Source organism: Somniosus microcephalus, chromosome 1, assembly GCF_052327205.1.
Source record: "Somniosus microcephalus isolate GS21.2 chromosome 1, FLI_Smic_1.0, whole genome shotgun sequence".
Lineage (NCBI taxonomy): Eukaryota > Metazoa > Chordata > Chondrichthyes > Squaliformes > Somniosidae > Somniosus > Somniosus microcephalus.
Genome location: NC_140987.1, coordinates 341,835,767 through 341,860,546, shown reverse-complemented (window position 1 = coordinate 341,860,546; position 24,780 = coordinate 341,835,767). Strand labels below are relative to the sequence as shown.

Sequence of the window (24,780 nt, the reverse complement as noted above, 5' to 3'; positions counted from 1 at the left end):
CTAGCCCGCCGCAGCCCAGGAAGAATCAGTGTACTCCCTGCCACCAGCCCGTTTAGCTGGTGAAACCACAGTTTTTTTTTCTTCTTGCTTCTGGCTTCGACCTTCTTCTGAGGAATCGATCCCCTTGAGGTGCTGCCGAATTGCAGGTAAGTTCGTTTCTAACTCGTCGCCACTGTTAGATCCGTGTGTTAATGGAGACACGGAATGCAGGAATTGATTTAACAAGCGTTTACTGAACAAAGTCTGGAGGTGAACTAACTACACAAGACGCTACACAGGCTTATATACCCGAGTGGTCACTACTGGTACTACAGTATACAGGTGCTTCAAAAACATAGTTCCTCTTAAAGGTACATACACTACATCTATGGTTAAAGTTTGATTATTCTCTCTGGTTAAAGTTTGATTGTTCTCTATAGTTAAAGTTTGATTGTTCTCTATGGTTAAAGTTTGATTGTTCTCTAGTTAAAATTTGATTGTTCTCCAGTTAAAGTTTGTTTGATCTCTATGGTTAATGTTTGATTGTTCTCTATGGTTAAAGATTGATTGTTCTCCAAAATTAAAGTTAGATTGTTCTCTTGTTAAAGTTTGATTGTTCTCTATGGTTAAAGTTTGATTGATCGCTAATGTTAATGTTTGATTGTTCTCTATGGTTACAGTATGATTGTTCTCTAGTTAAAGTTTGATTGTTCTCTATGGTTAAAGTTTGATTGTTCTCTATTGTTAAAGTTTGATTGTTCTCCATGGTTAAAAATTTGATTGTACTCTATGGTTACATTTTGATTGTTCTCTAGTTAAAGTTTGATTGTTCTCTATTGTAAAGTTTGATTGTTCTCTATTGTTAAAGTTTGATTGTTCTCCAAAATTAAAGTTTGATTGTTCTCTTGTTAAAGTTTGATTGTTCGCTATGGTTAAAGTTTGATTATTCTCTATGGTTAAAGTTTGATAGTTCTCTATAGTTACAGTTTGATTGTCCTCTATGGTTAAAGTTTCATTGTTCTCTAGTTAATGTTTGCTTGTTCTCTAGGTAAAGTTTCATTGTTCTCTTTCATTAAAGCTAGATTGTTCTCTAGTTAAATGTGATTGTTCTCTGTGGCTAAAGTTTGATTGTTCTCTGTGGTTAAAGTTTGATTGTTCTCTCTAGTTAAAGTTTGATTGTTCTCTCTAGTTAAAGTTTGATTGTTCTCTCTGGTTAACATTTCATTGTTCTCTATGGTTCAAGTTTGATTGGTCTCTCTGGTTAAAGTTTGATTTTTCTCTATAATTAATTTAGATTGTTCTCTATGGTTAAAGTTTGATTGTTCTGTAGTTAAAATGTGATTGTTCTCCAGTTAAACTTTGTTTGATCTCTATGGTTAATGTTTGATTGTTCTCTATTGTTAAAGTTTGATTGTTCCCTATGGTTAAAGTTTGATTGTTCTCTATGGTTAAAGTTTGATTGTTCTCCAAAATTAATGTTCATTGTTCTCTATGGTTACAGTTTGATTGTTCTCTAGTTATAGTTTGATTGTTCTCTATGGTTAAAGTTTGATTGTTCACTATGGTTAATGTTTGATTGTTTCCTAGTTAAAGTTTGATTGTTCTGTATGATTAATTTAGATTGTTCTCCATGGTTAAAGTTTGATTGTTCTCTCCAGTTAAAGTTTGATTGTTATCTATGCTTAAAGCTTGATTGTTCTCTAGTTAAAGTTTGATTGTTCTCTATAGTTAAAATTTGATTGTTCTCCAAATTAAAGTTTGATTGTTCTCCAATTATCTTTTATTGTTCTCTAGTTAAAGTTTGATTGTTCTCTATGGTTAAAATTTGATTGTTCTCTGTGGTTAAAGTTTGATTATTCTCTCTGGTTAAAGTTTGATTTTTCTCTTGTTAAAGTTTGATTGTTCTCTGTGGTTACAGTTTGATTGATCTCTATGGTTAAAGATTGATTGTTCTCCAAAATTAAAGTTTGATTTTTCTCTTGTTAAAGTTTGATTGTTCTCTATGATTAAAGTTTGATTGTTCTCTATGATTAAAGTTTGATTGTTCACTATGATTAAAGTTTGATTGTTCACTATGGTTACAGTTTGATTGTTCACTATGGTTAAAGCTAGATTGTTCTCCAGTTAAATTTGATTGTTCTCTATCGTTAAGGTTTGATTGTTCTCTCTGCTTAAAGTTTGATTGCTCTCTATGGCTAAATTTTTATTGTTCTCTATAGTTAAAGTTTAATTGTTCTCTATGGTTAGAGTTTGATCTCCAATTAAAATTTGATTGTTCTCCAATTAAAGTTTGATTGTTCTCTATTATTAAAGTTTGATTGTTCTCTATTATTAAAGTTTGATTGTTCTCTATGGTTAAAGTTTGATTGTTTTCCTAATTAAAGTTTGAATGTTCTCTCTGGTTAAAGTTTGATTGTTCTCTAGTTAAAAGTTGATTGTTCTCCAGTTAAAGTTTGATTGATCTCTATGGTTAATGTTTGATTGTTCTCTATGGTTAAAGTTTGATTGTTATCTTTGGTTAAAGTTTGATTGTTTTCCAAATTAAAGTTTGATTGTTCACTAGTTAACGTTTGATAGTTCTCTATGGTTAAAGTTTCATTGTTCTGTACAGTTATAGTTTCATTGTGCTCTCTTGTTAAAGTTTGATTGTTCTCTAGTTAAAGTTTGATTGTTTTCTATGGTTAAAATTTGACTTCTGTAAAGTTAAAGTTTCATTGTCCTCTGTGGTTAAAGTTTGATTGTTCTCTATAGTTAAAGCTAGATTGTTCCCTATGGTTGAAGTTTGATTGTACTCTATGGTTAAATTTTGATTGTTCTCTATGGTTAAAGTTTGATTGTTCTCTTTTGTTAAACTTTGATTGTTCTCTATGGTTAAAGTTTGATTGATCTGTATTGCTTACCTTTAATTTTTCTCTATGGTTAAAGTTTGATTGTTATCTATGCTTAAAGTTAGATTGTTCTCCAAATTAAAGTTTTATTGTTCTCCAATTAAAGTTTGATGGTTCTCTAGTTAATGTTTGCTTGTTCTCTAGTTAAAGTTTGATTGTTCTCTATAGTTAAACCTAGAGTGTTCTCGAGTTAAATTTGATTGTTCTCTCTGGTTAAAGTTTGATTGTTCTCTAAAATTAATGTTTGATTGTTCTCTAGTTAACGTTTGATTTTTCTCTATGGTTACTGTTTGATTGTACTCTATGCTTAAAGTTTCATTGTTCTCTAGTTAACGTTTGATTGACCTCTATGGTTAATATTTTATTGTTCTCTAGTTAAAGTTTGATTGTTCTCTATAGTTGAAGTATGATTGTTCTCTATGGTTAAAGTTTCATTGTTCCATAGTTAAAGTTTGATTGTTCGCTATGGTTAAAGTTTGATTGTTCGCTATGGTTAAAGTTTGATTGTTCTCTGTGCTTAAAGTTTGATTGATCTCTTGTTAAAGTTTGAATGTTCTCTACAGTTAAAGTTTGGTTGTTCTCTATGGTTAAAGTTTGATTGTTCCCTAGTTAATGTTTGATTGTTCTCTATGGTTAAAGTGTGATTGTTCTCTCTAGTTAAAGTTTGATTGTTCTCTATGGTTAAAGTTTGATTGATCTCTATTGTTAAAGTTTGAGTGTTTTCTATGGTTTAAATTTGACTGTTCTGTAAAGTTAAAGTTTGATTGTTCTCTATGGTTAAAGTTTGATTGTTCTCAACGGTTAAAGTTTGATTGTTCTCTATTTAAAGTTTGATTGTTCTCAACGGTTAAAGTTTGATTGTTCTCTATTTAAAGTTTGATTGTTCTCTGTGCTTAAAGTTTGATTGATCTCTATCGTTAAAGTTTGATTAATCTGTATAGTTAAAGTTTGAATGTTCTCTATGGTTAAAGTTTGATTGTTCCCTATGGTGAAAGTTTGATTGTTCTCTGGTTAAAGTTTGATTGTTCTCCAAAATTAAAGTTTGATTGTTCTCTGGTTAAAGTTTGATTGTTCTCTAGTTAAAGTTTGATTGTTCTCCAAAATTAAAGTTTGATTGTTCTCTATGGTTAAAGTTTGATTGTTCTCTGGTTAAAGTTTGATTGTTCTCTAGTTAAAGTTTGATTGTTCTCCAAAATTAAAGTTTGATTGTTCTCTGGTTAAAGTTTGATTGTTCTCTAGTTAAAGTTTGATTGTTCTCCAAAATTAAAGTTTGATTGTTCTCCAATTAAAGTTTGCTTGTTCTCTATGGTTAAAGTTTGATTGTTCTCCAGTTAATGTTTGATTGTTCTCTAGTTAAAGTTTGATTGATCTCTGTAGTTAAAATTTGATTGTTCTCTATGGTTAAAGTTTCATTGTTCCCTAGTTAAAGTCTGATTGTTCTCTGTGGTTAAAGTTTGATTGTTCTCTATAATTAAAGCTTGCTTGTTCTCTGTGGTTGAAGTTTGATTGTTCTCTAATTAAAGTTTGATTGTTCTCTACAGTTATAGTTTGAGTGTTCTCTACATTTGAAGTGTGTTTGTTCTGTACATTCGAAGTTAGATCGTTCTCTACAATTGAGGTGTAACCGTTCTCTACATTTAAAGTTTAAATGTTCTCTTGTTAAAGTTTGATTTTTCGTTCTCGAGTTAAAGTTTAATTGTTGTGTACTGTTAAAATTTGATTGTTCTCTATTTTTACAATTTACTTTTTAGCTACAGTTGAAGTTTGATTGTTCTCCTCAGTTAATGATTGTTAGTTCTCTAGTTAAACTTTGATTGTGACTCTGTGATTGAAGTTTGATTTTTCACTAGTTAAAGTTTAATTGTTCTCTCTGGTTAAAGTTTGATTGTTCTCTACAGTTGAAGTTTGATTGTTCTCTTTGGTTGAAGTTTGGTTGTTCTGCAGTTAAAGTTTGATTGTTTTCTAGTTAAAATTTAATTGTTCTCTCATTAAAGTTTATTATTCTCTCTAGTTAAAGTTTAATTTTTCTCTAATTAATGTTTGATTGTCCTCTCGTTTAAATTTAATTGTTCTCTCTAGTTAAAGTTTGATTCTTTTCTATAGTTAAAGAGTGATTGTTCTCTACAATTAAAGTTTGATTGCTCTCTTGTTAAAGTTTGTTTGTATCATTAAAGGGGACCTGGAGCAACCTGCTGGCAAATCATTCTTTCATTTAAATATCTTTGAAATAAAAATGTTTTTTCAAATGTCTCTATTTAATTATTTTTATGCTTTTATTTCTAAGTTTGCAGACCCATGGGGGTTCCTATGGCCCTCTGCCTGTTCTGCTGATTTGAGGAGCATTCGGAGGGTCTGCACAAGAGATATCAGGCTGCACGGTACCATTTGCTGTCTCTGGCCTCTGCCTGCTGGCCCCCATTCTACCCGAAGTGAAGATCGAGGTGGGTCTACTTCACTGTGACCCCTCAGCAAAGCTTCAGAAGTCATCTCCTTTCTCACATTAACATGAATTTTACCAGCTGCCACAAGTGTAACGGAGCCCGCCTCATTTTTCTCCCATTTAAATTACTGGAATGGAAGTCAGGCAGGCTGTTCAATCCTTCCCGCCTGGTTCCTCTCTAAGCTCCACCCAGGCATTACTTTACGTCCAGGAGGTGCAGGTGAAACCTTACCCTGTAGCCTCTTGAGGTTCACCACAGTTTCCCAATTCAGATTGTGCACTCTCTTTGAGAGAAGTATATGATCATAAACCTGCACCCTGATTTTCTGTGGCACAGTATCTGTGACGGCCTCACCAAATCCTGTTTCTTAAGTCACCTTGGCAAGCTATACAATTATAATCTTGAAACCGGAAATCTGCTGCAGGCTTCAAAGGACTTTAAGACCCTCTGTCCATAAAGACCAGTTGAAGACAGTCCCAGAAGTAGTCATTATAGAAAGGCTCCACTGTATTGTCAATATCTAAATATTTATTGCTACCAAAATGTTTATGCATTTGAAGACCTTGAGCTGTCGCCGTGGTTACATAGCTCATTATTCACACTGTGCCACATCTTGTTTCTTGTTCAGCGCTACTAAAGTTTAGCTTCTTTTGATGCTGTCACAGTTGGAAATCAACTTGTTACAATATCTTGCTGTTTGGACAGTTTACTTTCACCAAGTTTGAAAACTCTAGGGTTCGTACTTTCATTTGGGGATCTCTAATAAACTATCTGTGTGCTTTCATTCACGTGTAATTAATTGTAATTTTACATCCCTCATAAAACTTCTGGGCAATTGACAGATTTGTCATTACTGTACAAAATAGAGACGATTCTCTTCACCTGCTCCTTTTGTTGTATGCGGAATGAAGTGTGACTGCCAAAAATAATTTTATTCTCCAGTGTTTTTCTGTAAGACATTCATAAATAAAGAGTGGAATTCATGTACACACCATCACAGTAAGTATCAAAGAGATTGTCCAAATAAGGGCTTTGACGTTTGGGAAAACCAGGACACCTTAGGACCTGACATCATTTCCCAGTGAATTCACCCACCTCAGTTTGATTCAGTTTCTGGTGCCATGACTGGATGTCTCATCAATCGCTTCTTCAAAAAAAACTTCTTCAAACACCAACTGCCTGGGCGTCCTTGACTTATCCCTTGCATTTCTAAATGCTTACTAATTTGATCTCAGTACTGAAATAAAGGAAAGAAAGAACTTGCATTTATATATTGCCTTTGATGATCTCAAGACATGCCAAAGCTTTACAGCCAATGAAATAGTTTTGAAATGTAGTCACTGTTGTAATGTAGGAAATGCGGCAGTTAATTTGTGCACAACAAGCTCCCACAAACGGCAATGAAATAATAACCAGATAATCGGTTTTAGTGATGTTGGTTGAGGGATAAGTATTGGCCAGGACACCAGGGAGAACTCCCCTGCTTTTCTTCAAATAGTGCCATGGAATCTTTTATGTCCACCTGAGATGGCAGACAGAGCCTCGTTTTAGCATCTCATCCGAAAGATGGCACTTCCGGCAGTGCAGCCTTAGTTTTGTGCTCAAGCCTCTGGAGTGGGGCTTGAATCCACAACCTTCTGACTCAGAGGCGAGAGCGCTGCCACAGCCACGGCTGGCACCTTAATGGCAGAGGAGGTGCTGAAGCTCAATAGACTGACATGTAAATAGTGACATGCATGTTCAGTTATTAATGTATAATAGTGTGTTGTAGTGTCAGCCATGGCTCAGTGGTAGCACTCTAATCTATTGAGTCAGAAGGTTGTGGATTCATGTTCCACTCCACGGACTTGAGCACAAAATCTAGGCTGACATTCCAGTCCAGTACTGAAGGAGTGCTGCACTGTCGGAGGTGCCGTCTTTCGGATGAGACATTAAACCGCGATCCGATCTGCCCCCTCAGGTGGAGGTAAAAGATCCCAGGGCACTACTTTGAAGAAAAGCAGGAGAGTTCTCCCTGGTTTTCTGGCCAATATTTATCCCTCAACTAACACCTAAATACAGATTATTTGGTCATCATCACATTGCTGTTTGAGGGAGCTTGCTGTGCGCACATTGGCTGCCGCGTTTCCAACATTATAACAGTGACTACACGTCAAAAGTACTTCAGTAGCTGCAAGGTAATTTCGGATGTCCTGAGGCCGTGAAAGACGCTATGTGAATGTAAGTCTTTTATATCAAAGGACACTTTTTGGCTGTGCTAGGAGTTTGTTTTTATGCCATGACAGCACAACAGCAAGAGTGATAACATTTTAATTAATATACACTGGAGTGTGAATTCTTAGAATTCTGCAGACTATTTTCTGGTAAACTTGTGGCGATTATGAGACAGAAATTATTCTTACCTGTTATATGACAAACTTGTGTGCTATTCTTCTCTCTGCTATTTTAGCAGAGTCAGTTCCCTTTGTTTTACATTGGTTAATGTGCCTGTGCCGGCTCTTGGACAGAATGGCATTCTTCTTTGCTGTATTGATTCTATAAAGCAGTGCATATTAATAAATTTATTCAGACTATTTAATGGCTTCAAGGCCCATGAGTTTAAAAATGACAAACACATGTAACTTGTATGAAATCTGATCAATTTGAGTATGAAAGACCTAAAAGCTATGGATGAACAGAACATGCCAAAAATTGCCTCAGGTGAATTTGATTCAATGGTGCTTTTTTATTTTTAAGATGTCTGAATTGAACTTGCACATCGGTAAAAATAAAAATGATAATATTCATCAAGTTTGTTACGACATGCAGTGCCTGGCAGGTAACTACTGATGTTTCATTTTCTGTGACACCCTCCCAGGACATTGTGAGGATATATGTTTCTAAAATTGGTGAATTCGGTGCCATTCTGTTTTAAAACCGTAAAATCCACAAAACAGAAAGAATTGATGGATTTCTGGGGTGATACCAGCTGTGTGGAGAAATAGCTCATTGAATAAATTTTTTTGTTATTTAATTGTTTCTCATTTACATAATTTATTCAGGTGTGGGAACTGGGATTTATTTCCAACTCCAGTCAATCCCCTGAGCTGCCTCAGCAAATGCTCCAAAAATAGTATATTGAAATCATGTCTCTCAGAAAGCATCTAAGTTTCTGTCATCCAACTCTCCAACACTGCAACTATAAATGGATGGTAAATTGGCAGTTTGATGTTGGAAAGCACTCAGTCTGGCAGTTCCTGTGGCTCACCATTAGTGGTGTGGCTGCTTTATAACATGGATTAAATATGTAAAGTCACAAAGGGCTGGACGTTTAGATTAGGTTTAGAATGATGCATTATTGGAGTATCTGGCTATTTGAGCTGCATCAGCTCAGCATTTATCACTTGAATTTTTGTGCCGGTGGGATGTTCAAAATGGTAAACAAAATCTTCGCGGCAGTTAACAAAGTGCAGTCCTAATTAAAATAATCCTGACTAAGATGCCATTAATAAAAAAAAGAAATAACATTTATAGAGCACTTGCCACATCTTTTGGATGTCCGAAAGCACTTTACAACAAATTACTCTTTTAGTGTAGTCACTGTTGTTTTACAGGCAAGTGTGGCAGACAGTTTGAACTCAGCAGAGTCCCACAAACAACATTGAGATGAATAGTGATGTTGGTTGAGGGGTAAATATTGACCAAGATACCAGTGAGAGAGTCCCTGCTCTTCTTCAAATAGCGCCATGGGATCTTTTGCATCCACTTGAAAGGAAAGATGGGTGTCTTGATTTAACTACATCCAAAGGACGGCACCTCCAACAGTGCAGCATTCCCTCACTGGTGTGTCAGCCTAGATTATATCCTCAATTTCTGGCATGGGGCTTGAACCCACAACCTCTGGCTTCAAAGCAATATTTCTACCACTGAGCCAAGGCTGACATGTACACAATGACAGCAAGAAATTGTATGCCCTGTGTTGATCATATGAGTGGGGATCAATGCATCTGGCACTCTTGAATGATTTGGTCTTGTTCGGTCCCATATTCACTGATTTGCTGTTAAGTGAAAAAAGAGCTTGCATTTAAGTAGCACTGTTCTGCCCTTGCAGCGCGTTCCTATGCAGAGCTAGACAGGTAGCTAACAACTTGATATCTTCCCATAAAAATCACAAGGCTTGACTTTTCTTGTAAAACTTTACTGAAAGATTCTTATTGTGAAACTGAAATACAACACAGAAATGGAAGCACACATTAGTATACAAGCACATAACTGATATGCATACACAAATTTAGGTACGCCTGAGCAACACAGTACATTTGGCATGTAAATTACCAAACACGTGGAAACACAGCTTACTGTGAATATACATTTAGCAAACTGGAAGGCATTCTCTTTAAATTAGCCCTGTACATAGTGCATCAAAATACAGCTACAAGTTAACCAGCTAGACAGAGAGCGAGCACTTCACGGCTAGCTGTGTAAGTTTGCTTACAGAGAAAAGTTACAAACTAAACATTTTCTGCAAAATATAGTGTACACTAATCATCTATAACATTCTCAAGTACTTACAGACAAATAATATCCAAGACTCAAGCGTGGCAACAATATAACTTCTCAGACCATGTGTAGCTGCAGGTCTGTGATATACAGTAGTTTACTTCACTGCACTTACTGTGCTTTACTGCACTTGCTAGGTACCAAATATCCACTAGGTGGCGGCACACAATGGGAATCGACCCAACTTACTCAAACCCCTGAATTAACTGGAAAACTAACATAAATTGCTAAAGAAAGACAGCACACTCCCCGCTTGGTACAATTCCATTGTACCACTACAGATACAAAATAAACCTAAAGTAAACGTCCTTTGGCTGCAAACATACTCAGAATGCTTTCTCTAGGTTTCTTCAGAAAGGAGGACTACGATCTCTGAGACTGGCCTCAGAAACACTTTGACAGTACCCTCCTTGACAATCTTCACCTCCACCTTGCGGACCCTCTTGTCCCTGCTCGGCAGAGTTTTGACAACCAGTCTCACTGGCCGTTCATTTCTGTGTGCTTGGCTGTCTTTCAGCAAGGCAACATCTCCCACTTTGACATTTGGCTTGTCTTCTGTCCAATTCCTACGGCTCTGTAGGGTGGACAAATACTCTCCTTTCCATCTCTTCCAAAAAGTGTTGGCAAGACACTGGACTTGCTTGTACTGCTTCCCGTGCAGCTCGGCCATGTCGAAGTTTCCAGAGGGGGCTGAAATAGCACTCATCTTTTGACTCAGGAGCATCGCTGGGGTGAGGACTGCAGGCATGTCTGGGTCGGTGGACACCGGCACCAGGGTTCTCCTGAGTGAGCAGAGGCGCTTCATAGCTTGTTCCCTGTTACTCGGAAGATGGCGTCTAGGAGAGTGAAATGGTAAGGGTGCCGCCCAGCTGTGTCCATCGTCCTGGTAAACATCCTCATCCATGGTGGTTAGGAAAGCTTTGTCGTCCATGGATAGTGCTGGCTTGTCATCATCCTTGGACCTTTCAAACACTGAGCATCCTAGGCTGTCTGTGCTCATAGTGGGGCCTGCCTCTTCCTCACAGGCAGAGGAGGTTGACCTATGATGCTGCGTCATGTCATCGTAGTCTTCCTTTACCTGGATCCTGTTTGGGCATGGGCTGAGACAGGATGTGCGACCGTTGTGCAACACGTTTGCTTTATAGACCTTGACAACCGCTGGTTTGTGGACTGTTCCCAGGCAAACTCCACCCACGAGGACCCATCCCAGGTCAAGCCGCTGCGCATAAGGAGCATTGTGGGACCCGTTGATTTGCTCACGCACCTTGTGCACCCTTAAGATGTCTCTTCCCAAGAGCAGGAGGATTGGAGCGTCCGGGTCCACAGCTGGAATCTTGTTGGCAACTGGCTGTAGGTGGGGCTGATGGCGTGCGACTTCTGGGGAGGGAATTTCCGTCCTATCATCTGGCATCATGTCACACTCAATTAAGGTGGGGAGGGGAAGCTGTAGTTTCCCATCCATGGACTCGATCATGAAGTTGCCAACTCTCCTACCCGTAGTCTCTGTTGTCCCTGAACAGGTTTTTAGCATGTACGGAGCTGCGCTGGCCTTGACTTCAAAGAGATTGAAGAATTCTGTCTTCACTAGGGACTTGTTACTTTGCTCATCAAGCACTGCGTACCTTGATTGCCTTCTCCTTTTTCCCTGCAGGATATGCTTTAACCAAGCAGATTTTGGAGCATGAGCGTGGGCTGCTTGCATTTCCACAAACCTCTGTACACTTGGAGGTGACTGGAGAAGATGTGCTTTTGCTTTGCTCCCCGCTATCCTCTTTGTCAACCGCAGCACTCTCGGTGGTTGAAGGAGGAGGACCTGGATGCAGGGCTGCGATGTGTTTTTCACTGTTGCACTCAAAGCACTTGATTGTCGCCTTGCAGTCTTTTGCCATGTGCATAGTCGACCCACAACACCTGAAGCAGATGCGATTCTCTTTCAGGTCTGATTTGCGCTCATCAATAGGCTTGTCTCCAAAGCTTCGGCACTTTTTGAGTGGGTGGGGCTTCTTGTGTGTTGGACACTGACGATCTGGGTCATCCACTTTATTCCCAGCAGAACTGGATTGGTTGACTGAGGGTTCGGCTGGAACATCTGTTTTGTGCACGCTCACAGAGGCTTTGTTGCTGTACTTTGTGGGTTTCTCTGTTCTCGAAGGAGCGTAACTGCTGGAGGTGGAGAAAGTGAAACTTGGATCATTCCTCACCTTTGCCTGTTGTTGGACAAACCTAGAGAAGAGAGAGAAGGGGGGAAATGCCACTCCATTGTCCTCCTTGTACTTGGATCCCTTAGCTATCCATTTCTCTTGAAGGTTGTAGGGGAGCTTTTCCATTATTGGGTTTACCCCACGAGCTGTATCCAAATACGAGAGGCCTGTCAGGTAACCTTCTCCCTTAGCACACTCCAGTTCGAGGAGAATGTCACCCAGTTCTCAGAGCTCGACATTATCTTTGTTGGTTAGCTTTGGAAAGTCCTCAATCTTCTTGAGCAGTGCGTGTTCAATGACTTCTGGTGTCCCATAACAGTCTTCGAGATGTTGCCAAACCAGGTTGAGGCCTGCTGTGGGATTGCGGACGTGCGCTGAGCGAATTCTCTTCGCCTGTTCTGACGACTCAGCTCCGAGCCACTTTGTCATCAAATCTAGTTCTTCGCTGGCTGACAGATTCAAGTCCTTGGTGGTACTCAGGAAGGACGCTTTCCATGACCAATAATTTTCAGGACGGTCATCAAATTCTAGAAGACCTGAACTTAACAATTCTCGGCGGATGAGGTACCTAGCGAGGTCTTGTGCACCTTGTGGCTCGGGTGAGGACTGCTTGGCTGGATTGGCCGAGTGCTGTGGAGGTCTCTGCAGGTAAGTCTTACTTGTTTCTTCTCCTTTAAGCTCAGTGTCTCCGAAAGCAGGCTGTTTGTTACTGTGGTGAGTAGCTGGTTCTGCGTCGAGATACCTGGATGTTTCCTTGAAGAACAATTTGGAGTATTGTTGGACATACTCACTTGTACGTTGCACTGGACTGAGGGGCTGTTCTAGAACATATGCTTCATGGCTGTGCTCCCCGCCTTCGTTCTCCTCACCTTCTTCATAAGCTGCAGCTTCAGCGGCAGCGGCAGCTCTCTGGCTTTGGAGAATGTGGAGACTGGCGTCGAGGTCAGCTCTCTGCTTCATCACTAGCGTCGAGGTCAGCTCTCTGCTTCATCACACTAGTGTCGAGGTCAGCTCTCTGCTTCATCACACTAGCTTCGTTTTCAGCGAAGGACAATTGAGCCTGGGCAGCTTTTGCCTTGGCACGTGCTTTGGCGACTGCAGAAGCTGTCGATGACGACGGTCTGCTGGACCGCCGAGATGATCTAGAGGATGCTTTAGAGGACTGTGACTTGGCATCATTTGCTCGGAGAGGCTCATGCTTCTCGATTGGCTGGTCGACGTCCTCTATGGTATATTGTCTTCCTGAGCGTAGACTCATGGTAGCTGAGAGGTATCTTCTTGTGCTTGAGCCCGCTGTGCTGTTGTCTTTTCACTGTTCTGCCCTTGCAGCGCGTTCCTATGCAGAGCTAGACAGGTAGCTAACAACTTGATATCTTCCCATAAAAATCACAAGGCTTGACTTTTCTTGTAAAACTTTACTGAAAGATTCTTATTGTGAAACTGAAATACAATACAGAAATGGAAGCACACATTAGTATACAAGCACATAACTGATATGCATACACAAATTTAGGTACGCCTGAGCAACACAGTACATTTGGCATGTAAATTACCAAACACGTGGAAACACAGCTTACTGTGAATATACATTTAGCAAACTGGAAGGCATTCTCTTTAAATTAGCCCTGTACATAGTGCATCAAAATACAGCTACAAGTTAACCAGCTAGACAGAGAGCGAGCACTTCACGGCTAGCTGTGTAAGTTTGCTTACAGAGAAAAGTTACAAACTAAACATTTTCTGCAAAATATAGTGTACACTAATCATCTATAACATTCTCAAGTACTTACAGACAAATAATATCCAAGACTCAAGCGTGGCAACAATATAACTTCTCAGACCATGTGTAGCTGTAGGTCTGTGATATACAGTAGTTTACTTTACTGCACTTACTGTGCTTTACTGCACTTGCTCGGTACCAAATATCCACTAGGTGGCGGCACACAATGGGAATCGACCCAACTTACTCAAACCCCTGAATTAACTGGAAAACTAACATAAATTGCTAAAGAAAGACAGCACAAGCACCTTCTCTTATGTCTCAGAAGAGTCACAAGTGCTTTACATACAATGAATTACTTTGAAGTGCAATCACTGTTCTTATGTTGCCAAACATGGCAGCCAATTTGCCAACAAGATCCCATCAAACAGTAAGGATGTGGACAGCCAATTAATCTGTTTTTAGTTGTGTTGATTGAGGGGGAAATGTTGGCCAAGACACCGGGAGAACTCCATTCTTCTAAAAGTGATGCAGGATTTCTCTTTGTTTTGTGGGAAGGCCCAAATTATTTATTTGTAATTGTGGAGCTTGTGAATGGATGCTGCTTCATGCACTCATGAAATGAACTCAGTGATGCACAGTTACTGGTTGCCAACTTATATTTTGCTTCAGTTCATCATATTTTTCTCCCTTCAGTTACCTTATAGCTGATGTATTATGCAACAGCTATACAATTCCAATAAACTAACCAAATTGAAGGATCTAATTAAATATATCGGCCTGGAGTTTCCGCTAGGGCCACAATCGGGAAAATGCGCCTGGAATGTGATGAGCACGGCGCCGGGTTTGCCGAGGTGGAGTTACGCTTAAGTTGCCATGCAAACTTATTTGCATAAGCCCGACGTAAAATCTCCCATTAATGAGCGCAATTGAGCAGCGTAATTGAATGTAAATTGATTATTGACTGGAGCATGGCCAATGGGGCTCAGGAATACTAAATTAAATGAGACATAACGGTAACCCCTGCAATGGTGATGAGTGTGAAAGGAATGGCTTGGGCATTGTAGGGATGCTTTATGGTGTTGGTGTGGGGTGGTGCCAACCTGGCGCGTCATGCAGCAGCTAGGGTGTACAGTGTCAAGTGCTGTAAATCTGGCCATAGTGTGGCCATCCCTGGCCTCCCAGGCAGCAATGTGGTCGGGTGCTCATGCCCTCTGTCCTGTGCAGCATCAGTTAATTGCGGAGAAGGTTGGTGTTGTTGGTGCTGCTGCTGTGCCTGGTGCTGCTGGTGTTGGGGCTGATCGTGGTGGGATTCTGAGGACCAAGGTGAGATAGTTTAAAGGGCACCCATGCTGATGGAATAGATGGTAGGTTAAGTAGAGATGACAAAAGTGATCTGTCAATGGTGAGAGAGGTAATGAGGTCAGACTGGATGGAGGCTTGTGTAAAGACTTGCAGCATGGTGAATCTGTTGTGTACATGCAGTGAGGAAGAGCTTTTGGCTGAGGGAAGATATTTCTGTAAGATGGAAGCTTTTACTTTGCATTTGAAGCTGTTAATTCAACAGCTGATTCAAAGGCTACTGAACTCCCGCCTCAGCTTGACAGACGTGGGCCACGACCAGCGTGGACCCCGTGGGTGAGCTGTCAAATGCAAAACGTAAGCTCAAAATCATTCTTAAGTGGCTCTAAACAAGCCACTAATTACCTGAATTGGGTCCCCCATCGCTACGTGTCGGGTCTGCTCAGCGCTGAGAGATCCGACATCGGGAAAGGCGCGTGGCAGCGGGTTCACAGTGGGCTCCCGACCCCCTGTCAAAAATATCAAATTTCCCACCCGAACTGCCATGAATCCCGCCCGCTGACCCCCCGCAAAATTCCGGCTGCAGAGTCTGATATAGTTCCTCCATAATGCTATTGAGAAGTCACTGTTGTCTATGTGTGTGTTCTAGTGTCTTTTAAAAAAGAACCATGAAGCAGGTAACTTCAAAATGTTAAATTGGGCTTCCTTTCTCTTGACAGGCCTCAAACTTTGTGAACTGTATGAGCAGGATTATATGTTGATGTGACCGTAATCTGTCAAAGTAATCGATGCTTGTACTGTTTCAGAGGGAGGGGCAGTGGTCACCATTTCCCATCCTTTTTGGCTAATGGAGCCTCCTGTAATATAAATGGACAGTTCCATTGCCAGCAGGAATTCTAATATTGGATTCATCCACTACCAAAGTGCAACACGAACCAGGGAATAAAACTACTGCACTCAAATCTTCAGTAAATTAACATTGTTGTGTCTGTCCTGACATTTCTCCTGTTATTACTGAATATACAATCACATATACAGTAAAACAAGGCAATAAAAGTATAGATCAGACATGAAACTCGGGGTTCATTCAGGAATATGAGACCAAAATGGTGGTGAAATTGTCTAGGTCAGAATTTCACGTAGCAGAAAATACAGAGATAATGTATATGATGATGGATTAACATTGTGTCTTTCTTTCAACATAATGTATTTTACGTTACATGATTAATAACTGGCCTTCATGTGGTAACTATAAAAAAAACAATAGATGGCAGGGATGAGGAAGCTTGCTGGTAAGTTCTTTTTTGCATTACTAACACCTGTCTTGGGCTCTTTGAATATTTACAGTGTAAAACATTATCAGGGATCTGCGATCACATCATCTCACTTTCATCGGACTCCCTGGTGTCACAGTCTGCACATCTTGAAGTTGTCCATCTGACGAACATCATGCCCAGTGAGGGTTTGGTAAGGACCTAATTCTTCCACATAATTATTAATAATGCATAATCATGTGCAATAAACTTTTGTTTACTGTAGCTTAAATTAATGCAGAGGCAGTCGGGATAATGAAATCTTGCAATAGCGTATTTCATTTACAGTCTTCTGGTGTATTGTAAACCTGAGCATTAAAAGAATTGGTTTGACATTTCGCAGTTAAAAGGGGTTATAATTGTTAAATACTTTAATACCTTTGTTTGTTTAATTTATCTGCAGGGGAAATGTTATATTGGGACAGCGCTTCAATGCGCCTTAACATGCGGTGGCGCAAAATCTTAACACAGCAACTTCTCTATATTGCCATACCATCAGGGAGGCGGGAGGAGAGCTGGGATTAGCACAGGATGAGAGCGCAATGTTTGGCATGTGGTACTGAGAAATATTAGAAGGCAAGTTGCACTCAACTGCCCTTGCACACTGCCTGTCACCTGCTCAAAAACAGAGGTCTAAGAGTTGGTTGCTTGCTGGCCCTCTTGGTCAGGGAATAGATGGATAAAACAGAGGAAAATGACTTTAAATTACTTTAAATATAAGTAGCCATTCCATTGCTATTTCTGATTCTCCATTCACAACAAATGCTCTTGAAAAAGTCCTTTAAATCTCCCCCCTCAAACACCCTTTTACCCCTTGATCTGCCTCTGTGTTCCTCCTTAGCCTGTCGTACCAGGGTGTCCTTCCACAATGTGCCTGTTTAAAATGTGACTGTCATCGTGAGGGTGCCAGAAATGGTCACTGGAAGGCAAGACAATCACAGCCTTCCCTGTGCTGTGAAACTGCAGGAAATAGGAGAGCTTTTAGATGAACAAAGAAGGAGAGGGGAGTGGCAATGAAAACAGGAGGGAGGAGGAATGGTTTGGTAGCAGATTGGACTGGGTAGCAGAGAAGCTTTGAGGGCAGAAGAGTAGGGGGTAGGAGGGAGTGTGGTGGTAAAACAACAACAACAACTTGCATTTATATCATGCCTTTAATGTAGAAAAACATTTGAAGGCACTTCGCAGAGGTGTAATCAAAAAAAGGATGCCGAGACAAAGAAGGGGTTATTGAGCGGGGTGACCAAAAGCTTAGTCAAAGAGCTGGGCTTTAAGGAGGGTCTTAAAGGAGTGAGAGGGAGGTGGAGGGATTCAGGGAGAGAACTCCAGAGCATGGGGCCTTGATGGCTGAAGCCACAGCTGCCAATGGTGGGGTGTTGGGAGGGGCAGTACACAAGAACTCATACTCGGAGGAAGGGAGAGGTTGGAGAGGGGGCAGTGTCGGGCTGGAGGAAGTCACAGACGTACGGAAGGGTGAGGCCATGAAGGGATTTAAATATGTGATGCTGGGGGCCCATGTAGGTTAGCGAGGACAGGGGTGATGGTTGAATGGGACTTGGTGATGGATTGTATATGGGTAGCCGTTTTAAATAAATTGCAAAGGATGGAGTATGAGAGGCCGGTCAGGAGATAAAAAGATTAAATCAGTAGTGCACTAAACTTCACTGTAAAAATTGTATGTGACATAATAAAATCAGATTGTTGGCAAGACTGAAAATAATTTTCTGTACTGTTAGGTGATAAATGTTATAAATTAGTGTCTGAGAAAAGCACAGAACATTACTTCATCTCCCTGAATCAGTTGTGCTCATCTATTAAGTCTCAGATGGATTAAACGAGATGCACCAAAACCCCTGGCATGGATTATATCACAGGTGGGTGCTAAATGCAATGCTAAACAATTAAACAAAGTCAGAAATAAAAAAGTTATTTGTTCAAATATTTAAAAAGCTTCCTTATTCAGATGTCTATGGGCACTGCTATACTACATGTACAGACGTAGAAATTACAACACAGAAATAGGCCGTTCAACCCAACCAGTCCATGTTGGTACAGAAACAAAGTTCTGGAGCACTCATCAGGTCAGGCAGCATTCATGGAAAGAGCAAACTAGTTAATGCTTCATGTCTGGGCATCTGGGGGTAGAAATTGGTATGCGCTGTGCCTGTTTTTCAGGCATAACACAAGCACAAAGCATACCAATGTAGCCGTGGGACGGCGTGTACCCAATCTGCACAGGCATCGGTCCCACTCCTAAATCTATGGGACCCATTTTCTAGGCGTCCTCAGGTGTTAGGCACTTTGAATAATGCTAATGCAGGGCCTATCGCCTTTTAAAAACCACTTCCTGGCTGTGTTCAGGATAACCAGATCTACGTGCAGCCTAACCAGCGGTCCTTAAAGGGAACGTTGGAGACCACCACCAAAAATATACATTTCTTTACTTACTTGAATGTGGAGCCAAAAGGATCAGGAATGCACCTCTTAGCTCCACAGTAGTCCCGATGACTGTTGCCTAACACCCCTCGGTCCCCATCTGATCACCTCTCTCCACTGATCACTTGCCTCCCTCTCCCGATTGCCTCCCATCTAATTGCCCCTGCTCCTGATCACCGCCACCCCTATTTGCCCCGCTCTCGATTGCCTCCACACCTCCCCCTCCCAGGACCTGCCTGAGGGTCGCTGCCAATGTCGCGGTGGCCCAAAATTCATGTCCACTTCACTGGTGAGCTGCCTGGAGACATGCAGAAGGATTCTGCAGCTCACTGGCCTAATTTAAATGAGGCCTGATACCCAATTTCGATGGGTCTCGGGCCTACCTTTTTCCCCTGCGCCCAGTTTGCACTGGCAGGCCAACACTATCCAATTTCTACCCCGGAAATGCTAACCTATCGGTTTTCACCACAGGAGCTGCCTGACCTGCTGAGTTTTTCCAGCATTTTCTGTTCTTCTGTCAGATTTCCAACATCTGCAGTATTTTGCTTTTTGTCTGTCATGGTGTTTATCCTCCATGTGAGCAGTATCCTAATCCCATCTGCCCATCCTGTTTCCATATGCCTTTACCTCCATTTCTTTCAACCACCTATTGAACCTATTCTTAAGTGATTACGTGGTCTCCGCTGCAATCTCATACTCTGGTAGTACATCCCATAGTATTACAGTCCTCTGTGTTTATAAAAAAAATTCTCCTGTGCTCTGTCCTAAGTCTCTTACATTTAGTTCTATATCTACAGCCCCTCCTTCTAGACCTCACTATCACTGGAAAGTGACTGTTTCTTTATATCTAGTCCTATCCCATTCATAATTCTAAATACTTCTATCAAATTACCCCTTAAATCATTTATGTTCTAATGAAATGTATGTATTCCAAGCCATTTTTCATATTTTTATCTCATTATACCAACAGCATCCGAATGAATCTGTACTGTACCCTCTCTATTGCCTCAAAATCTTTCCCATGGTTTGTAGCCTAAAACTGTAACCTAATCCACAATTACACCTCGACTTATATTTCCTATACCTCTTGCCATTCCATTAACATTTTTGTGGCCTTATGCACTTGATCTACTGCTCTTAATATCCTGTGAACCTGAATATACAAATCACTCTGCTCTTCCACATCACTTAGCTTTCCTTCATTTAAAGTATAATTATTACTTTCAGTTTTTTTTGACCAAAATGTACCACCTCGTATTTACTGAAAGTGAATTCCATCTGCCACTTTTTTGCTAATTCCACCAACTTCTCAGTATCCCCTTACAGCTTCCTTTGGTCCTCAGAATGATCTACTGTGTCTCCTATTTTAATATTGTCTGCAGTTTTGGACACACCTCTCTCTAGCCCTATATCAAAATTGTTGATGTAGACAGTGAACAGAAGTGGAGCCAGAACAGAACCTTGTGGGACACTGATACCCACCCTGAGAAACTGCCCTTAACTCATACTCTCTGTTCCCTCCCTTCCAATCAGTTTTCAATCCAATTTGCTACCCACCCCTCTAATTCCATACTACTCATCTTCTCTGTGATACCAAAGAGTAGTAAGCCTGAGGATTGGAAGGATTTTAGAATTCAGCAAAGGAGGACCAAGAAATTGATAAAGAAATGGAAAATAAAATATGAGAGTAAACTAGCGAGAGACATAAAAACAGACTGTAAAAGCTTCTACAGGTATGTAAAAAGGAAAAGATTAGCAAAAGTAAATGTGAGTCCCTTACAGGCTGTGACAGGAGAAATAATAATGAGGAATCAGGAAATGGCAGAGAAATCAAACAAATTGTTTGTATCTGTCTTCACGGAAGAAGACGCAAAAAGCTTCCCGGAAATAATGGAGAACCAAGGGTCTAGCAAGAATGAGGAACTGAAAGCAATTAGTATTAGTAAAAAAAATAGTACTGAAGAAATTAATGGGACTGAAAGCCGATAAATCCCCTGGACATAAGAACATAAGACGTAGGAGCAGGGGTAGGTAATTTGGCCCCTCGAGCCTGCTCTGCCATTCAATAAGATCATGGCTGATCTGATCTTGGCCTCAACTCCATTTCCCTGCCCACTCCCCATAACCCTTGACTCCCTTACCCTTCAAAAATCTGTCTATCTCCAGCTTAAATATATTCAATGACCCAGCCTCCACAGCTCTCTGGGAAAGAAAATTCCAAAGATACACAACCCTCTGAGAGAAGAAATTCCTCCTCATTTCCGTTTTAAATGGGTGCCCCTTTATTCTGAAATTATGCCCCCTAGTTCTAGATTCTCCCACGAGGGGAAACATCCTCTCTGCATCTACCCTGTCAAGCCCCGTCAGAATCTTATCTGTTTCAATAAGATCCCCTCTCAGTCTTCTAAACTCCAGTGAGTATAGGCCCAATGTGCTCAACCTTTCTTCATAAGACAACCCCTTCATCTCTGGAATCAACCTCGTGAAACCTCTCTGAACTGCCTCCAATGCAAGTATATCCTTCCTTAAATAAGGAGACCAAAACTGTATGCAGTACTCCAGGTGTGGTCTCATCAACGCCCTATACAGTTGTAACAGGACTTCCCTACTTTTATACTCCATTCCCTTTGCAATAAAGGCCAACATTCCATTTGCCTTCTGAATTACTTGCTATACCTGCATGCTAACTTTTGTGATTCATGTACAAGGACCCCCAGATCCCTCTGTATCTCAGTATTTGGTAATCTCTCCCCATTTGAATAATAATTTGCTTTTTTATTTTTCCTACCAAAGTGCATAACCTCGCATTTTCTCACATTATACTTTGCCCACTCACTTAGCCTATCTATATCTATATTTGGAAATTCTTTGCGTCCTCCACACAATTTGCTTTCCCACCTATCTTTGTATCATCAGCAAATTTGGCTACATTATACTCGGTCCCTTCATCCAAGTCATTAATATAGATTGTAAATAGTTGAGGCCCCAGCACTGATTCCTGCGGCACCCCACTAGTTACAGTTTGCCAACCTGAAAGTTACTTATTTACCCTGACTCTCTGTTTTCTGTTAGTTAGCCAATTCTCTATCCATGCTAATATATTACCCCCAACTCCATGAGCTCTTATCTTGTGCAGTAACCTTTTATGTGGCACCTTATCGAATGCCTTCTGGAAATCCAAATACACGACGTCTACTGGTTCCGCTTTATCCACCCTGCTCATTACATCCTCAAAGAACTTCTTCTCTTCTCTTCTTAGGCAGTCCCTCGGAACCGAGGATGACTTGCTTCCACGCTAATAATGAGTTCTCAGGTGACTGATGAGTCCAATGCAGGACCTACAGTCTCAGTCGCAGGTGGGGCAGACGGTGGTTGAAGGGGCAGGTGGGTGGAGTGCTTGGGTTGACGTGCGTTCCTTCTGCTGTTTGCGCTTGGCTTCCGCTTGCTCCCGGCGAAGAGACGAGGTGTTCGGCGCCTTCCCAGATGCTTCTCCACCACTTTGTGCGGTCTTGGGCCAGGGATTCCCAGGTGTCGGTGGGGATGTTGCACTTTTTCAAGGAGGCTTTGAGGGTGTCCTTGAAGCGTTTCCTCTGCCCACCTGGGGTTCTCTTGCAGTGTCAGAGCTCCGAGTAGAGCACTTGTTTTGGGAGTCTTGTATCGGGCATGCGGATGATGTGGCCCGTCCATCGGAGCTGATTGAGCGTGGTCAAAGCTTCGATGCTGGGGATGTTGGCCTGAGCAAGAACACTGACGTTGGTGCGCCTATCCTGCCAATGGATTTGCAGGATCTTGCGGAGGCAGCATCGGTGGTACCTCTCCAGTGCTTTGAGGTACCTGCTGTACATGGTCCATGTCTCTGAAGCATGCAGGAGGGCGGGTATCACTACTGCTCTGTAGACCATGAGCTTGGTGCTGGGTTTGAGGTCCTGGTCTTCAAATACTCTCTTCCTCAGGCGACCGAAGGCTGCACTGGCACACGGAAGGCAGTGTTGGACTTCGTCATCGACGTCTGCTCTTGTTGACAGTAGGCTCCCGAGGTATGGAAAGTGGTCCACGTTGTTCAAGGCCTTGTCATGGATTTTGATAATCGGGGAGCAGTACTTTGTGGCGGTGGCAGGTTGGTAGAGGACCTTTGTCTTACGGATGTTTAGTGTAAGGCCCATGCTCTCGTACGCTTCGGTGAAGGTGTTGACGATGGTTTGGAGTTCGGCCTCAGAGTGTGCGCAGATGCAAGCGTCATCTGCATACTGTAATTGGATGACAGAGGATGGGATTACCTTGGCTTTGGACTGGAGGTGACGGAGGTTGAACAGTTTCCCATTTGTTCTGTAGATTAGCTCCACTCCAGCGGGGCGCTTACTGAGTGTGAGATGGAGCATTGCAGCCAGGAAGATCGAGAAGAGCGTTGGTGTGATGACACAGCCTTGTTTGACCCCAGTCCGTACGTGAATTGGGTCTGTGGTGGATCCGTTATTGAGGATCACGGCTTGCATGTCGTCGTGAAGCAGGCGGAGGACACTCCATAATCCCTCATGATTGATGGTGTCGAAGGCCTTTTATGAGGTCAAAGAAGGCCATGTATAGCAGTTGGTGCTGTTCCCTGCATTTCTCATGTCCATTGTGCCCCCTAGTGGGCGGAATCCGCATTGCGACTCTGGGAGGAGCTCTTCAGCACTGGGAGAAGACGACTGAGGAGGATTTTTGCAATGATTTTCCCTGTGGCAGACAGCAGGGAGACTCCTCTGTAATTACCGCAATCGGACTTGTCACCTTTCTTGAAGATGGTCACAATTACGGCATCTCTGAGATCCCCTGGCATGCTCTCCTCCTTCCAAATAAGAGAAATGAGTTCATGTATTCGTGCCAGTGGTGCTTCTCCGCCATGTTTTAGCACCTCGGCAGGGATTCCATCTGCTCCTGAGGCCCTGTTGTTCTTCAGTTGTCGGATGGACTTTTCAACCTCATGCCAGGCTGGGATTGTGCTGAGATGGTGATGGGTAGCATGCTGTGGGATGGAGTTGAGGACACTCGCATCGAAGACAGAGTCTCGGTTAAGGAAATCTTCGAAGTGCTCCTTCCAGATGTCACTGACAGCCTCTCTGTCCTTGATGAGTACCTCTGTTCTTGGCCCGTAGTGGGCTAGGACCTTGGGTGCTTGGGCCGTAGGTGGTCTTGACTACACTAAAGAATCCACACACGTCGTGGTTATCGACTAGCTGCTGGATCTCCTGCGCTTTCTCCACCCACCATCTGTTCTTTAGGTCGCGAGTTTTTTGTTGGACCTTGGCCTTCATGCGGCTGTAGAGCTGCTTTCTTGCTCTCAAGTTCTGTTGCTGTTTCCAGATCAGGAATGCCTTGCACTTGCAGCTTATTTGCTCCTGGATCTCCTGGTCGTTCTCGTCGAACCAGTCTTAGTGTTTCCTGGTCAAGTGACCGAGCGTCTCTTCACAGGTGCTGATTATGGAGGCCTTGAGTGCAGACCAGGCGCTGTGGACACTCTGTCACTAAATCACTGGGAGCCGTCAGGTTGGTTGTGAGATGCAGGCTAAATAGGGCCTTCTTAGCAGGGTCTTTAATTGCTGCCGCCGCTGTTTTGGGGCTACGTTGATGGAGATGACAGAACGGATTAGGCGGTGGTCTGTCCAGCAGTCATCAGCTCCTGTCATGGTGCGGGTGATGCACACGTCCTTGCGGTCCCTCGCTCGGACAACGATGTAGTCCAGCGGATACCAGTGCTTGGAGCGAGGGTGTTGCCATGAAGTCTTGTACTTGTCTCTCTGACGGAACAAGGTGTTGGTTATGACAAGGCCATGTTCTAAGCATTTCGTCAGGAGGAGGGTGCCATTGGAGTTGGCTTTCCCTACACCCTCTCTGCCGATCACACCTCCCCAGAAGTCTGTGTCCTTTCCAACTCTGGTGTTGAAGTCGCCAAGAAGGATCAGCTTGTCACCCATTGGGACTTGG

General features: G+C 41.8%; 1 protein-coding gene across 3 annotated transcripts in view; it reads left to right on the top strand.

Moving 5' to 3' along the window:
* Positions 1–24,780, top strand: part of LOC147124941 (connector enhancer of kinase suppressor of ras 2) — a 1,271,510-nt gene that overhangs the window by 407,944 nt on the left and 838,786 nt on the right. For all 3 annotated transcript variants that reach the window (XM_085995047.1, XM_085995029.1, XM_085995038.1), the window contains exon 6: positions 16,418–16,537. In XM_085995047.1, coding sequence (XP_085851173.1) covers positions 16,418–16,537 — 120 coding nt within the window. The remainder of the gene's footprint in view (positions 1–16,417; positions 16,538–24,780) is intronic.